The sequence below is a fragment of the Stegostoma tigrinum genome, chromosome 2 (genome assembly GCF_030684315.1).
Source record: "Stegostoma tigrinum isolate sSteTig4 chromosome 2, sSteTig4.hap1, whole genome shotgun sequence".
Taxonomy (NCBI): Eukaryota; Metazoa; Chordata; class Chondrichthyes; order Orectolobiformes; family Stegostomatidae; genus Stegostoma; species Stegostoma tigrinum.
Genome location: NC_081355.1, coordinates 45,206,598 through 45,225,098, shown reverse-complemented (window position 1 = coordinate 45,225,098; position 18,501 = coordinate 45,206,598). Strand labels below are relative to the sequence as shown.

At 43.9% G+C, this 18,501-nt stretch overlaps 1 protein-coding gene across 1 annotated transcript in view; it reads right to left on the bottom strand.

Annotated features, from left to right (window-relative positions):
- Window positions 1-2,056: 2,056 nt before the first annotated feature.
- The window catches only part of LOC125465759 (E3 ubiquitin-protein ligase MARCHF11-like), a 158,100-nt gene continuing 141,655 nt past the window's right edge, over window positions 2,057-18,501 (bottom strand). The window contains exon 4 of the mRNA XM_048559556.1: window positions 2,057-3,694. Within this exon, the coding sequence (XP_048415513.1) occupies window positions 3,369-3,694 (326 nt within the window). The 3' untranslated portion in view covers window positions 2,057-3,368. The remainder of the gene's footprint in view (window positions 3,695-18,501) is intronic.

The following is an 18,501-nucleotide window of genomic DNA, read 5'->3' as shown; positions in this document are numbered from 1 at the left end:
TAGAACATAGAACATTACAGCACAGTACAGGCCCTTTGGCCCTCGATGTTGTGCCGACCTGTCATACCGATCTCAAGCCCATCTAACCTACACTATTCCATGTACGTCCATATGCTTATCCAATGATGACTTAAATGTACCTAAAGTTGGCGAATCTACTACCATTGCAGGCAAAGCGTTCCATTCCCTTACTACTCAGGGAGTAAAGAAACTACCTCTGACATCTGTCCTATATCTTTGACCCCTCAATTTAAAGCTATGCCCCCTCGTGCTCACTGCCACCATCCTAGGAAAATGGCTCTCCCTATCCACCCTATCTAACCCTTTGATTATTTCATATGTTTCAATTAAGTCACCTCTCAACCTTCTTCTCTCTAACGAAAACAGCCTCAAGTCCCTCAGCCTTTCCTCGTAAGACCTTCCCTCCATACCAGGCAACATCCTAGTAAATCTCCTCTGCACCCTTTCCAAAGCTTCCACATCCTTCTTATAATGCGGTGACCACAACTGTACACAATACTCCAAGTGCGGCCGCACCACAGTTTTGTACAGCTTCACCATAACCTCTTGGTTCCGGAACTCGATCCCTCTACTAATAAAAGCTAAAACACTGTATGCCTTCTTAACAGCCCTGTCAACCTGGGTGGCAACTTTCAAGGATCTGTGTACATGGACACCAAGATCTCTCTGCTCATCAACACTACTAAGAATCTTACCATTAGCCCTGTACTTTGCCTTCCAGTTACTCCTACCAAAGTGCAACACCTCACACTTGTCTGCTTTAAACTCCATTTGCCACCTCTCAGCCCAGCTCTGCAGTTTATCTATGTCTCTCTGCAACCTACAGCATCCTTCGTCACTATCCACAACTCCACCGACCTTAGTGTCGTCTGCAAATTTACTAACCCATCCTTCTACGCCCTCATCCAGGTCATTTATAAAAATGACAAACAGCAGTGGACCCAACACCGACCCTTGCGGTACACCACTAGTAACTGGTCTCCAGGATGAACATTTCCCATCAACTGCCACCCTCTGTCTTCTTTCAGCAAGCCAATTTCTGATCCAAACTGCTATATCTCCCACAATTCCATTCCTCCGCATTGGTGAGGGAGTGAGGATTGTGAGTGAGGTTGAGGGAGTGAGGGTAGTGAGTGAGGGTGTGAGTGAGGGTAGTGAGTGAGGGTAGTGAGTGAGGGTAGTATGTGCAGGTTCAGTGGATTGGCCATGGGAAATGCAGGGTTACAGGGTAAAGGGTAGGGGAAGGGTCTGGATGGGATGCTCTTTGGAGGGTAATGTGGACTTGTTGGGCCTATTTCCATGTTTCCACACTGTAAGGATTCCATAATTCTATGAGGTGTCAGCGTTAATCAGTTCCTGTTTCATTCTCCATGCCTTTGTGACACTAAAGCATAAAACACATCAGGAAAATATAATTGTGCTAGGTTGAGCTATATCTTAGCACACAATGAGTTCATTCTTCAATTTTTCCCTTATTCTTGGCTTGTTTTGGTTGGTCCACCATTTCAGTCATCTGTATCTCACCATGTAGTCCTTTTGCAGAAATGTATGTTCAGTAGCAGTATGAAATTTGCCAATAGCATGGCAAATGAGCTAATGAGGGGATGTTGATATTGTTTGTAGCAGACAGAATAAAATGGCAAGCCAAGGAACAATAGGTTTTTTTAAAATTCATTCAGAAGATGTAGGCACGGTTGGCTAGCATTCATTATTTGTCCAGAAGGCAGTCGAGAGTCAACCACATAGCTGTGGGTCTGGAGTCATGTGTAGGCCAGGCCAAATAAGGATGGCAGTTACCTTCCCTAAAGGACTGTAGTGAATGAACCATTGGGATCTTCTTTGGTGGAGATGGCCAATGCCTGGCAGTTGCATGCTGTGAATTCGTACAACATCACAGGGATCAAAATCTCAACTGTTCATAAATATTTTTCCAACATTACACAAACGTGAATGAATAACGTAAGTTAATTGTCTAGAGATTTAGTATTTTATTAAATTAAACAATATATACATATCAATGTACACATCAATGGCATTGCAGCATCCAAGCTGTCATCTTTATTTATTGAGTGGATAAACTGTTACATTGTACTGTACACAAATGAATAAGTACACCTAGTATTTCAAACCTTTTGTTCCAGTCACGTTCACTTGCATACAGCAAGAAGGCATTTTATATGCACTAACTGATGTCATTCTACAAGGATTTGAGACAGTTGTTATTACTGGTTAAGGCACCCAGGCTTATATATAATACTCATTATAGGCTCTTCTGATTAAAAGAACTGTTTTTATAACTGATTTGGCAGCAGGATTTTATACAAACTCTGGGTTCAGGCAACCTGCACAAAACTCTTCTCCTAAGGACAGTACAATCGATTAGCCTATGTCTGGATTGAATATAACCCAGATAACAACTCAGAAAAAAAATTGTGTAAACTAACTTGGGACTGTTTCACTCCCAACTCTGGCTAGATTCCAATTTACCATGTCCAATGTCTCATAATTTCACTTTAATCACCACATTAAATTGTTCATCTTGCTGAAAAAAGATTTAAAGGATGTTTGATGAAATGCAAGTGTCACAAACTGCACTAAAATCAGGGTTAAGGCAAATTGTTAGGTCTAGATAGAGTGGATTTATCCTGCATCTAACCCTAATCCTCTCTGCCTTACCTGGGAATAGGAACATTTGATGCCAAGACAGCACTGGACAAAGCAGGACACTTTCTAACATTTCTAACCTCCTCCACTACTTAAGAATGAATAACTAGGTACCTTGGTTCTTAAGAATGCTGTACATGGTGATTTGTAAACTTTTCACTCATTTAAGTCATGTGACAATAAAGCGAATAAAGCTAATAACATTGACTCTATGTAATAAGTACAAGATTCACCAAATTTAAATAATAGTGCTTGGGAAACAAACCATTTCAATTTCACTACGTTTTTTACTGCTCACTTAATGGGTTTTTATTTTTGTTCAATTATAATTTTGAAAGAAACTTTGTGGAATTTTTTCAAAATAACATGTTTTGAAGGATGGATTAAAATACATTAATTTTACATAAGGCATTTTGGCAATGTGTTTTATTTTTGAAAGCCATTAATCGCTGTACACCATGAAAAATGTCTGTAAATCCCGTTGATCTACACACAAAAATCCACTGGCATCTAACGTTTTAAAAAATATATATTACAGTAAGAAGTAAGCACTATATCAAAAATGCATTTTATGAAAGTATGTTAAACATATTACATTTATGTGCCCTGTACACTTCCTTGATCTTATAGCACAAATCCAGGAACAATCACTGCCTAATTGTAGAACTGTGAGGAATCCATGTTCATACTGTTGTTACCCTCATTACCACCTCAGTGGAACTGTTGTCATCATAGTCCTCATCATTTGGCCTGAATCGTGTCAGTAAATGTAACAATGTGTAGCTGCAGTGAAATCCTTGAAACATTAGCTGAGTAGAACCAACAGGCCTTCGTGTTCTGAATTGATTCAGAGAGGCCCAAAGGGTCTGATTGGCAGATCTTTCAGCATTGCTGCTGTTAATTCCTAAATCCTTTGATTTGTCATAATTTAAAACAGTCCAGTGTAGGTTTACAGCTCTCCAGCGTTTAAATACTCGATATATTGCGGCTCCTTCATGAACAATTAGGCCTGTTAAAAACATATCAAACATGAAGTTAAAAAGTATGAAATTATCATAAGGGATCTGAATGCAGTTCACTTTTACTTTAAGGCATACTGCAGGCCTCTTAATAATGAGCAGTCTTATTTATACAAATAGAATTATTTGTCGTGTACCTCTAATCAAAGCACTGTGTTTATATTTTTACAAGGAGATATTGAGATCTACTTAGCACATCCCTGGTCACTATAATTCAATCAGCAGATTGACACATATATGCAAGCACATCATATTTAATTGTTTTATGAATCAAAACATATTGGCTGTAAATCTTTTTCCGATAAAAATAGGGACTTTTAACAATATTTCTATTGAAATGTATGTTACTTTCACAAAGTAAGTCAGATATTTTATCACATCATTGATAACTTTCTCAATTGGCCTTCCATGAAAACTTTTAAGTGGATCAGCAAAAGATGCATAATTTAATGTGATCTCAAAGATATTTCACATGCTGAATTCTGGGAATAGGAAGAACAAAAACAGCAAATTGATGAGTGACACATGCATTTTCCATTCAGTTTATGTACATAATTTTCATTCAGAGTCAGAAGAATTCCCTTTTTAAACAATGCATAAATAACAACTGTTAATTTACTCTTCAGATACTGAGGTGGGTGACGCTTGAATAATGTTGCAAATAGAATTAGTTTATACTATTTTGTGAATATCAAATTCATGGTTCATGCGTTTCTGTATAAATTTCAAATTTTGGAATGAATTTTTAACAGTAGAAAATGGAATAAATGCAACTGAAACACTTTGATGTAACTTAAAAGGTTGAGGTCATTGACACATTAGCTTGGGCTCAAGAGATTAACAGCTAGGCAAGGTAATTAAAATCTTGGGTTTTATTGATTATCAGAACATCTAACATCAAGTGGCAGTTCAGAAGCTGCCATGTTTGTTCAGTAGAACCGAAAAAGAGATGGAGTTATAAATAGAAGGTTTTCTATAGCTGAAGATATGATGTCTGCAAAGCTTCTAGTAATTGCAGAACAAAAGAAGCTAAATTAACCTGAATGCATTTAGTAAATCGTAAAGGTCAGGTTTAGGGCCACCTAAGTTATTACAAAAATAAGTGTGTTCATCCAGCTCCACACTTTGTTGCCTGTGTATATGTTTGCTTTGTGAAGTTAGTTACAGTTTGGAGCTGGAAGAACGTTGGAAATGAAGAAGTGCTCCACACAGCGCAAGTACTACTGTTGTTTCAAGTGAGAGTTGAGGGAGGTTCAGGAGGAGGGATTGTAGTGGAGATCATGGAAGATTTTGGAGGGGAGGACAAGATGTAATAATATGTTGGATGAACACAGCAGGCCAATCAGCATCTTAGGAGCACAAAAGCTGATGTTTCGAGCTGGGACCTTCATCAAGGGTCTAGGCTGGATGGAGTGACCATTAACAAAATGCATCACGGGGTAAAACTTGGAAAGATGGTGTAAGTAGAATTCAGACCAGAAGGTGAAAAGGGTGGTGCTTTTTGCCTTTAATACTGTTGGTAGTTCATGTTACAGGCAAGCATTTCATATAACGTAACATGTCTAGAACTTGAAGTAAAAAAAAACTAAAGGTATGAAAACTATAAGATGAGTAATTACATAGACTAATTCATTAAAGAAATATAGCAAAAAATAGCAATGCAAGACATACAAGGCTATGGACCAATTGCTAGAAAATGAGATTAGAATTTGTTATGTGGTTGTTTTTGATCAGCATGGATATGATAAGCTGAAGGACCTTTTCCTTTGCTTCAGATCTTTATGACTGTAATACAAGTAGGGCTGCAAATGTAGTATGTGAAAGTTTGTGGAAAACATTGTGACCCAAGATAATGACAGGTGCAGTAAATGTCTGTATCTTGAGGAACTCCAATTCAGTTGTAGAACTGGAATCTGAAACACAGAATTTGCAGGATATTAGAGAAGGTAGAAATTACCTGGAGACTGGTGCAGTGGACAACCACATCTTTTAAATTAAGAAGTAGTGCAATTTTTGATAGTGGCTATGGGAGAGAGGGTATAACTGCAAGTCAGGCAGGTAAAGGAGAAGCCCCCAACTTTACTGTTTTCAACAGGCACAATGGAATTGCTGCCAATGTGATTGAGGGCAAAGTCTGCAGAGCTCATGGGCAAACTGACCAAAAGAAGCCATTCATTTGCAGAGAGTGAAAGGAATGTAATAGTAATAGGAAATAGTACAGGCAGGGCAATATCTACATTATCATTCGAGTTTGGAACATGAGGTGTGCTTTACACATACACTTTGAAGTCCTCAATGCTCCAGCCAATTAAAGGTCAAGGAGTGAGCTTGCCTTCCATTTCAGGGATGAAAAGTTGGCTTCTGATTCTGGAAAGTCAAGGGGAGGACTTCTAAGACTGAATGATGGCTTCACTGGCTGAGATGGAGCTGTTGATCTCAGTATGAAGAAGGCCAGGTACTTTTGTTCTTACCTTTTATTAAGCTACTAATGCCTGGCCATGGCCTTCTTCAGAAGATGACCAGTGGCTACAGTTGTGCCAGATAACTAATATGGGTTCAGTAGGGTGGTGATGAGGGAAGCAAGGTCTCTCAATTTTAGTTTTCATTTTCTCGTTGGTTTGGGAACAGGAAAGCCATCAGCCTTAATTGATGACCCACTACTTACTGGTGGGCAACTGATTCAGTCCCAATCCAATCATTCAAAATGGGTCAGGGACTAGATCAGGGTAGGAAATTGGCAGAGGCCAGAGACATGAAGTTGCATACCTGCCTGCTTCTCATCTCAAATCTGACCCATTTAAAATTCCAACCCAATTCCAATGTCTTTGCAGCTGTGACTCAGAGCTCCAAATGTTACAAGGTCAAAGACATTGCTTCTTGACTAAAACTGTAAATAGGGTTTTACAATGCAAAAGAGATTGAGCTCAAATGAGGAGAAAATTTCTAAGTCAATGAAAATAAAAACTGGGTCACTGCAAGATCAATTGTAAATTCACTAAGAATATATTTCTAACTACTACCGTAGATCATCATTATTTCCAAAATATTTAGTGACGATAGTCCATCAATTAATAAAGTAGTCACAGACAGATAGCACAAATAAAGCTAAATGGTTTTGATCTAATAGCCTTTGTAAATATGTGATTATATGATGATCAAGGTTTGGAACATAATGTTCCAATATATTTGACATTTCAAGTAGACAGACAACTGATTTACACATTTTCATGGAATTAAGTGTTGCTAGTTGGGCCAGCATTCATTGCTCATTCCAAATTATCCTTGTGAAGGTGGTAGTGTGCTACCTTCTTTAACTGCACAGACCACTTGCTGCAAGTATGCCTATAATGTGGTTAAGGAAGGGAGTTCCAGGGTATTGACCAGTGACAATCATAGAATCGTAGAATGTCTAGAGTGTGGAAACAGGCCATTTGGCCCTTCGAGACCTCACTGATCTTCCAAAGAGCATCCCACCCAGACCCACCCCTACCCTACCCCTGTAACATACACTCACTGTGACTAATCCACCTAAACTACACATTCCTGGACACTACGGGAAATTTAGCATGGCTAATTCACCTGATCTGCACATCTTTGGATTGTGAGAGGAAACCAGAGCATCTGGAAGAAATCCCTGCAGACATGGGAACAACGTGCATTCTCCACATCAACAGCCTGAGGATGGAACCCTGTACCCTGTCATTGTGAGGCAGCAGTACTTGTGGGCATTGCAGGCCATGTCAGAATTGATACGCCATCCCTAATCACCCTTTAGAAGTTAGCAAAAAGCAGCATTCTTGAACCACTGCTGCTCATTTGGTGTTGGAATTTACAGAGCTGGTGGTGAAGTAGCTCTAGGATTTAGATCCAATAACAGTGTAGGAATGGTAATTACATCCAAGTCAGAGTAGTGTATGGCTTGGAGAGGAACCTTTCAGGTGGTGGTGTTCCCATGTATCTCCTGCCTTTGTCCTTCTAGGTGGTAGAGGTTGGAGGGAAGGTGCTAAGGATCGTTGCTGAATTTTACAATACATCTTGCAGGCAAATTTTGAAATTGTACTCTATTCCAAGATCTAAGCAGTGGGACTGAGCAAAAATCCCCTTTGTCTAAAACATGGAACCAAAACTCTGGACTTCTTAAAACTTTTAAAAAAAAAGACTGGCAGTTGGGCTGAACTTTGGGAAAAATACATAGACACAGAGATGGCTGTCTGGAACCACTGTTCAGCACAAAATTCCAATTCACACCGCAACTCTAACAGAACAATCAACCAGACCTAACTGTCTAGACTGAAACTTACTTTTACATCTCAATCTACTTGAACCCAGATATCATGGAACCTTGGATGTAAGTTTGCTCGCTGAGCTGGAAGGTTCATTTTCAGACGTTTCGTCACCATTCTAGGTAACATCATCAGTGAGCCTCTGGTGAAGCGCTGGTGTTATGTTCCGCTTTCCATTTATGTGTTAAACACATAAATAGAAAGCGGAACATAACACCAGCACTTCACCGGAGGCTCACTGATGATGTTACCTAGAATGGTGACAAAACGTCTGAAAATGAATCTTCTAGCTCAGCGAGCAAACTTACATCCAGAACCTCAGCCCGAGCTACAAATCTTCTCAAAACTCGCTATCATGGAACCTATACAGATACCAGACATTCAACTTCAATCACTATTCATTCAGAGAGATGTCACACATTCAACTTCAATCAAAATATATTTACACATTCTCTTAATTGTCAGGAAGCCAACTCACCAGTAACACAATGGTAATCATAGATTTGGCATGAAGATAAGAGGCCTGCAATTAGTATAACTGCAGGCCCCAACATCACCTAAACAGTGACCCCACAGCTATCTCTAAAAGAGGGATCCGAAACGGCTATCTCTCTCAGAGTGATACCCCAGCATCTATTCCCAGACGTGATGTGGCAGCAGGAAGAGCAGAAAGACTGCAGGGCAAGAGGAAGCTCAGGATTGCCACCTGTGACTCTGGAAGCAGGCCCAGTTTGGCAGCAGGTGGAGGTTTGACCAGTACCTGTGGCACTGGGAGCAGGCCTGGTCCAACAGCAGATAGGTGAGGGTGCAGGGCCAGTACGGAAAGGGTTGGGGCTACAAGCTCAGTACAACATGCAGTTGGGATGTTCAGAGCCAGGAGGATCTAGAGATCTTTGTGCTTTGTGTCTCCACATGGAACCCAGCAGCTCAGGTCTATGGTAGCACACCTGCAAAAGCTAACATATAAAGGGGACCCACCTGTACACTTCACTTAAGGGGAATGGACAGAGAAATAAATGCTGTGATGATGCCAAAATGGCCAAGTTGCTGCTGTCCTCCCTGGACAGCAGGCTGTATCATGCCCTTTTGGCTGACAGTAAAAAGAACAAGTGCATTCGCTGCTAACCAGGAAGAGATCCCAGAAGCTACAGGCTTCAATGATGGATGCCCATTTTCCCGGAAGAAAATACCCTATAGGTCGAGGGGAAGCCCTGCAGACATTTGTGGACCTGTTGTGGCCTGAGTGACCTTGTAGGGTACCTCGACCAGGATAACCTCAGGGGAACGAGTGGATCTGTTGGCTCTGCATACTGGTGGCTAACAGCCTACTGAGGTTGCAGATCAATACCAAGCTTTGGTACGACTCCAAAGACATCCAGACCACCGAGGGGATGGTGGTGAGGCCACCCAAGGGTAGGGTAAATGAGCTAAACCCCATCCAGAGTAAGAAAGAACAGTATCTGGGGGAGGTAGCCTTCCTGATAAGAAATGTGACCGCTTTAGGTGCAGAAGGAGTTGGCACTGGTGGAAGGATTGCTCCAACCCACAGAGCAAGGAACCAGATCCAGCAATGCAGGGCTTCCCTAACTCCTTTCAGGGGTTCACAGATACGTTCCAGGCCACACACACAGGATCAGGGACAGTCATCACAGTGGCTAGTGCGAGAGCTAGTGCAAGGAAGGGAGATTCCTGGGGGTGACTGTGTAAGTGGGGGAGAGAGGAAAGACTGCACCCTACACTGTGAACAACCACCAGGCTGGCACATTGGCCAAGGAAGATGCCTTAGCAGGCATTTACTTGGACCCGGGTGGCTCAGGCCTGACAGCAGCAGCCCAGGGATGGGGGAATACAGAGGGGTGGGGGATGCAAGGGTAGCATTGGTCCCAGACGCAGGATCCAATCCTTAACTCTCTCCTGAGAATGCTGACTAGGGGTAAATAGCTAGAGAACCTGCACAAAATATCGAGGCAGCCAGGTGCTGTGGGTCACAATAAGAGGGCAGGCAATGGCCCTGGACTGTGGAAAGCACCCCCAGTGGAAGCCCCAGTCCCACAGGCCACTGGGCCTGCACAGATGAACTGCCTCACTGGTCAGGTTAGTCAGGAGAATGCACTCTTCATAGTTTGAGACTCAGGAAGTTCCATGGGCCCCCAGGGAGGTAAAAGTCCCACAGATCACAAATCAGACAACAGCCCCAGACAGCAGTCCCTGGACCCCTCAGGGGAAGGCACAGTTGGCGAATGCCCAGGGTTAGCAAAAGCCCTCCTGGGCCAGATCAGCCCACCCATAGTTTAGGACTTGGGAGGGTCCTCAGTCGGAAAGAGGGGAGTACTGAGGAGAACTTCCCGGGCTCCAAAGCTGAGGACACCGTGGTGCCCAGTGTATTGGCTAACCAGAGGCCGCAGGAGGCACAGAAACATCACATTCTAGGTTGGCTACCTAGAGATGGGTGGTATTGTGCAGTTTTGAGTGTATATAGTTCACTTACCGAGTTTGGGCATAAAATGTCTGTAAGCTGTAAGATGTTGGATTGTTTTAATATGGGGCCAAGCCTGAGAACAGCTGAAGGGCAGGGCAATGTTCTATGTTGTGTAATTTCCAGGGATGGACAGTTCAAATGGACGAGGTATTGGTGCTGATCGCTCTAGTTGAGGCCAGTATCAGTCTCAGGGGCAATACTGTGAAGTCCCTTGTCTACAGGTGCTTGGAAGCAGCACACCAGGTGTGGAGGCAACCATTCCCTTCGTCCACCAGGGAAGGTGTCCTGGCGTGACTGGACTTGATACTCCAGTCATGCCACGTTCACCTGTGGGGAGACATCCATTCCATGCCTGAGACTCAAGATCATTGCTTCCTGGGTTAGGGTGACAGAGGGAAAAACAGGTATGCCTCAGTTATAAGGGTAGGTGGTGGCAGCCTTGGAAATGGAGCAAGGACACAGGGGACAAGATAGCTGACTGGGAGCGACTGGACAACAATACCTACTGGACAGTCATGAGGACTCATGGATCTGTGAGCATATGCTGGGACAAATGGTGGGGATCTGAACAGGGGGTGTTATGTGTTTATGTGGGAGTCAGAGAGGATCTGTCCTTTAGCAGGCAATGGCAAGATGCCGGGGACAGGAGCAGGTGAGATCAGAGGATGGACTCCTTTAGCAGCAATGGCAAGATGCCGGGGACAGGAGGAGATAGGATCAGAGGATGGACTCCTGCCACTGAGCTTGCCACACCCCCAGGAAGCCTCTGCCCACTGATTCGATGGTAGAACTGGATACAGCTAGGTGCACCCCCACCACCAAGGGACCAAGGAATGGCTTAGTTTTAGTCTCAACAGACAAACTGCTATACAAGGGTGTGTACAACACTATGGCCTCCGTGATCCTAAACTTAACTGAAGTTCACTTACCCAAGTGTTGCCCCAGGAGACAGAGCGACTATATCAGGTGTTGCTCTAGGAAATGTTCCAAAGGTTCTACGAACTACACTTTGGGGACAAGAACACTTTTACTGTGGGGAACACTAACAAATTGGGCATAGGGAGAGAGAGAAGTGGGGCCTAGAAAAACCTGGCCACAGCTACAATATGGGGTCATCACTCCTGAATGCCATGAATGATGTACAGTTAGCTACACAGATCAAGTATTTAAAGGACCATCTCTGCAAGATTGTTGGAGGGGAAAATACGGGGGTTAGGGTCAGAGCTCTGCAAGGACCATGCCATGACAGTTCCCTTAAAGGAGATCATTGTGGAGCTGGAGAGGCATGCTGAGATAGTGAATGCTTTAATTTGGGAGGACAGGAATGCTTCAGAGAAGGCCGTGAGAAACAAGGTGTGTGTGCTGTATGGGGCATAGTTGCTGGGCAAAGGCCACAGTATCCTGGAGGATTTGCAGCAAGGACTCGCTCCTGAATCAGAAACAAACTCCTCACGATGCTCCACCTATTCAGCAGTTAACTCAGCCCATTCCAGCTCTGTCTCCCCTCTGAAGCCTACCCTGTCCCAGGAGATTGCAGGTAGTCTAACCATACCATAATGGGGATAGTCATTAGGATGCTGGTTATCACTGAGCCTTTATGGCTTGCACTGGTATACCGGGTGGAGAATATTGGAGTCATTCGTTCATTTCAAAGCAGTCTCACCCTCTATCATAAAGTGGGAGCATGCTATGATGGGTATGGACCTCTCTGGGTGCTGGAGTTGGGGCGCACATTTAACATTGTACCCACAGCACCCTGAATGCCTTTTTGCAGCCTCAGTGTGGGTTCAAAACTGTGGATAATGCAAATTGTACATGGGGGTCTTGGTACAGGACCACACTCTATGCAGGTGGCATACACAGTCAGTGGGACCTACTGTATCACCATGAGCATGTCCAGCTACCATTACTAGCGGGTGTGCAATGTCCAATAAGCAACAGCAGTTTCCATTTTAAACCCCAGGCAGATGTTCAAGGGGCTCAGACTCAAATTACTCCGACTCCTGAACTCTTCGGGATTCACCTCACTGGAGAGGACAACCTAACTAACCTGCAAGATTACATGATCCATTTCAGATACGCCATTGCGCCATTTCCATGCTCAAAGTAGTGGAAGTGTCCCAAAAATACTTTTACACACTAGAACAGACAACTGGGAGAATAGGGAATGAAATGACAGAATTAATAGCACAGCCACAGCGGGATGTGGGGTTGGATGTGGAAATTCCCACCTGGATTTGGGTGATCTCTGACTGGTTTCAGACAACTATGCTTAGGTGTAAGGATCATCATGTATTTACTATGGGGCAGTTGTAAAACAAAGTATCAAGCCCATAGATCCCAATACCAGAGGTTATACAACAGGTCGGAGGTGCAGTGTGTGTGAAAATTGTGTTCTGGAGGGGGACCTTTGATTGGGTGTACCTTGTTTTCCTGAGTAAAGACAAACTTGTAAAATGTATTTAAGGTTTAAATCTGGTGTTGTGAATGGGCACTATGTACGTATGTCTGTGTGTTTTGACTTCCCCTAATCCTGTCTGGTGTATTCCTTTCTGGGACAATGCACTGTCTTATCAAGGGAGGAAATGTGTGTGTTGGGGTTTAGGACAACTTTTGCTAAATCATTTTGATACTCTAGAGTGGAGAGTATCAAAGGGAGGGTGGGATATGTAGGATTGAACAAAAGTCCACATTGTTTAAAATATTGTACTAACCCCTGAATTATTCAAAACTTTTAAAAGAAAGGGTGGCAGCTGGACTGAGCTCTGGGAAAAACACACAAGCATAGAGGCAGTTGTCTGGAACCAGTGTTCAGCCCATTGTTTATACCTCAACTCTAAGAAAACAATCAAGCAGACCTAACACTCTAGACTAAAACTAACTTTTACACCTCAAGCTACCCCAACTCATTCATTATGGAACCTATATAGACACCAGGCATTCAACTTCAATCAATATTCATTCAGAGAGATGTCGGGCATTCAACCTCAATCAAAATATACTTACACATACTCTTAACTGTCGGGAAGCCAAATGGCCTCAAACGAAACACCAGTAACAGAATGGGAAGTGAGATTTGGCACGAAGACAAGACGCTCGCAATTAGTCTAACTCCAAGCCCCGACCTCAACTAAAGAGTGATCCACACATCTATCTCCAGAAGTGGGATCCCAAACAGGTATCTCTCTGAGAGTAACAGCCCAGCTGCTATTCCCAGGAGATACTGTGAACTGTCGATGCTGGAGTCTGAGATAACAAGGTGTGGAGCTGGAGAAGCACAGCAGGCCAGGCAGCATCAGTGCAGCAGAAAAGCTGACGTTTCCGGTCTGGACCCTTCTTCAAACAAATTTTTTTCTAAAGAAGGGTCAAGACCCGAAACATCAACTTTCCTGCTCCTCTAATGTTGCCTGGCCAACAATTCCCAGGAGGTGTTTCAAACAGCAGACCCCAGAAGAAGAATTACAACAGCTAAATCCAGTGGCTATTTCCAAGAGCTACCTCTAGAAGGAGGCTTCCAACAGCAACTCTGAAATCTACCAGCACAGGCCTATTTCATACCAGGGATCCAGCAGCAACTGACCTCGATCAGCAAACCTAAGAACCGACCAAGTCTAAAAAGCACCAACCCAAACCAACACCACAAGGCCTCAGAGTTGTCCTGAGGTGAAAAATGGCTCACAAAGCAACTGCAAAGTAAGGAAAACCAAGAACTCACCCAATAAATCCTATAAGCATCCTCCCACATCAGCAGACTCAACCCAGACTGAAGGCTTACACCTTCTAAAGTCTTCATTGAGGCACCGGAATGGGCAAGTGGGAACAGTCAGCTGTATTTCAAATCTCGAACACATTCCCGTGATGAGCCTAAATTCCCGAAGCCCCAAAGTTTCCAAGCTACGTAACAGGGTGGGTGGTGACAGTGCAGGGACATCAAAGGTAGGATGCTTGATTAAAGTGTCCATGAATAAAACCTTTATTTACCTTCTACCAGTTATTTAACCTGTGATTAATTTAATAGTGTATTCAATTACTGTAGTACAACATAGAATATAGAACAGTACAGCACAGTGCAGGCCCTTCAACCCACGATGTTGTGCCGATGTATTATCCTACTAAGTTCAATCTACCCTGCAAACCCTACATTTTACTATCCTCCATGTGCCAATCCAACAGTCCCTTAAAAGTCTCGAAAGTATCTGACTCCACTACCCCTGCCAGCAGCACATTCCACATGCCCACCACTCTCTGTGTAAAGAACCTACCTCTGACATCTCGCCTATACCTTCCTCCAATCACTTTAAAATTACGCCCCTCGTAACAGTCATTTCCGCCATGGGAAAAAGTCTCTGCCTCATCATCTTATACACCTCTATCAAATCATCTCTCATCCTTCTTCACTCCAATGAAAAAAGCCCTAGCTCCCTCAACCCTTCCTCACAAGACCTGCCCTCCAGGCCAGGCAGTATCATAGAACATTACAGCACAGTACAGGCCCTTTGGCCCTCGATGTTGTGCCGACCTGTCATACCGATCTCAAGCCCATCTAACCTACACTATTCCACGTATGTCCATATGCTTATCCAATGACGACTGAAATGTACCTAAAGTTGGCGAATCTACTACCATTGCAGGCAAAGCGTTCCATTCCCTTACTACTCAGGGAGTAAAGAAACTACCTCTGACATCTGTCCGATATCTTTCACCCCTCAATTTAAAGCTGTGCCTCTCGTGCTCACCGTCACCATCCTAGGAAAAAGGCTCTCCCTCTCCACCCTATCGAACCCTCTGATTATTTTATATGTTTCAATTAAGTCACCTCTCAACCTTCTTCTCGCTAAAGAAAACAGCCTCAAGTCCCTCAGCCTTTCCTCGTAAGACCTTCCCTCCATACCAGGCAACATCCTAGTAAATCTCCTCAGCACCCTTTCCAAAGCTTCCACATCCTTCTTATAATGCGGTGACTACAACTGTACGCAATACTCCAAGTGCGGCCGCACCACAGTTTTGTACAGCTTCACCATAGCCTCTTGGTTCTGGAACTCGATCCGTCTACTAATAAAAGCTAAAACACTGTATGCCTTCTTAACAGCCCTGTCAACCTGGGTGGCAACTTTCAAGGATCTGTGTACATGGACACCAAGATCTCTCTGCTCATCTACACTACTAAGAATCTTACCATTAGCCCTGTACTTTGCCTTCTGGTTACTCCTACCAAAGTGCATCACCTCACACTTGGCCGCATTAAACTCCATTTGCCACCTCTCAGCCCAGATCTGCAGTTTATCTATGTCTCCCTGCAACCTACAGCATCCTTTATCACTATCCACAACTCCATCGACCTTAGTGTTGTCTGCAAATTTACTAACCCATCCTTTTACGCCCTCATCCAGGTCATTTGTAAAAATAACAAACAGCAGTGGACCCAACACCGACCCTTGCGGTACACCACTTGTAACTGGTCTCCAGGATGAACATTTCCCATCAACTACCACTCTCTGTCTTCTTTCAGCATGCCAATTTCCGATCCAAACTGCTAGATCTCCCACAATTCCATTCCTCCGCATTTTGTACAATAGCCTATTGTGGGGAACCTTATCGACCGCATTGCTGAAATCCATATACACCACTTCAACCAGTTTACTCTCATCTACCTGTTTGGTCACCTTCTCAAAGAACTCAATAAGGTTTGTGAGGCATGACCTTCCCTTCACAAAGCCGTGCTGACTAACCCTAATCAATTTATTCTTTTCTGGATGATTATAAATCCTATCCCTTATAACCTTTTCCAACACTTTACCAACAACTGAGGTAAGGCTCACTGGTCTATAATTACCAGGGTTGTCTCTACTCCCCTCCTTGAACAGGGGAACCACATTTGCTATCCTCAAGTCATCTGGCACTACTCCTGTAGACAATGACGAGTTAAAGATCAATGCCAAAGGCTCGGCAATCTCCTCCCTGGCTTCCCAAAGGATCCGAGGATAAATCCCATTCGGCCCAGGGGACTTATCGATCTTCACCCTCTGAAGGATTTCTAATACCTTTTCCTTGTGAACCTCAATCCCACCTAGTCTAGTAGCCTGTATCTCAATATTCTCCTCGAAAACATTGTCGTTTTCTAGAGTGAATACTGTTAAAAAATATTCATTTAGCGCTTCCCCTATCTCATCTGACTTACACACACAACTTACCACTACTATCCTTGATTGGGCCTAATCTTACTCTCGTCATTCTTTTATTCCTTAAATACCTCTAGAAAGCCTTAGGGTTTACCCTGATCCTATCCGCCAACAACTTCTCATGTCTCCTCCTGGCTCTTCTGAGCTCTCTCTTTAGGTCTTTCCGAGCTACCTCGTAGCCCTCAAGTGCCCTAACTGAGCCTTCACATCTCATCCTAACATAAGCCGTCTTCTTCCTCTTGACCAGAGATTCCACCATCTTCGTAAACCATGGCTCCCACACTCTACAGCTTCCTCCCTGCCTGACAGGTACATACTTATCTAGGACACACAGGAGCTTGTTCTTGAATAAGCTCCACATTTCTAATGAGCCCATCCCCTGCAGTTTCCTTCCCCATCCTATGCTCCCTAAATCTTGTCTCGCCTCATTGTAATTGCCTTTCCCCCAGCTATAACTCTTGCCCAGTGGTATACACCTATCCCTTTCCATCACTAAAGTAAACATAACAGAATTGTGATCGCTATCACCAAAGTGCACACCTACTTCCAAATCTAACACCTGGCCGAGCTCATTACCCAGTACCAAATCTAATGTGGCTTCGCCCCTTGTTGGCCTATCTATGTACTGTGTCAGGAAGCCCTCCTGCACACACTGTACAAAAACTGACCCATCTATAGTACTCGAACTATAGTGTTCCCAGTCAATATTTGGAAAGTTGAAGTCCTCCATGACAACTACCCTGTCTCTCTCACTCCTATCCAGAATCATCTTTGCTATCCTTTCCTCTACATCTCTGGAACTATTTGGAGGCCTATAGAAAACTCCCAACAGGGTGACCTCTCCTTTCCTGTTTCTAACCTCAGCCCATACTACCTCAGTTGACGAGTCCCCAGACATTCTTTCTGCAACTGTCATACTGTCCTTGACCAACAATGCCACACCTCCGCCCCTTTTACCATCTTCTCTGTTCTTACTGAAACATCTAAATCCCGGAACCTGCAACAACCATTCCTGTCCCTGCTCTATCCATGTCTCCGTAATGGCCACAACATCGAAGTCCGAGGTACCAACCCATGCTGCAAGTTCACCCACCTTATTCCAGATGCTCCTGGCATTGAAGTAGACACACTTCAAACTAACTTCTTGCTTGCCGATGCCATCTTGCTTCCCTGAAACTTTATTTCGGTCCACCCTACTCTCAACCTTTTCTATAGTCGAACTACAATTTTGGTGCCCATCCCCCTGCTGAATTAGTTTAAACCCACCCGAATACCCTAAGCAAATTCCCCCCCCCCAGGATATCGGTACCCCCTGGTTCCATCTTGCTTGTAGAAGTCGCACCTACCCCAGAAAGAGCCTCAATTATCCAAGAATCCAAAACCCTCCCTCCTGCACCATCCCTGTAGCCACGTGTTCAACTCCTCTCTCTCCCTATTCCTCACCTCATTAGCACGTGGCACAGGCAACAAACCAGAGACAAAAACTCTGTTTGTCCTAGCGCTCAGCTTCCATCCTAGCTCCCTGAATTTCTGCATTCAATCCCCATCTCCCTTCCTACCTATGTCGTTGGTGCCTATGTGGACTACAACTTGGGGCTGCTCCCCCTCCCCCTTAAGATCCCAAAAACACGATCAGAGACATCACGCACCCTGGCACCTGGGAGGCAACACACCAACCGTGAGTCTCTCTCGTCCCCACAGAACCTCCTATCTGTCCCCCTAACTACGGAGTCCCCAATGACTAATGCTCTGCTCCTCTTCCCCCTTCCCTTCTGAGCAGCAGGGACAGACTCTGTGCCAAAGACCTGTGTTCCACTGCTTTCCCCTGGTATGTCGTGCCCCCCAACAGTATCCAA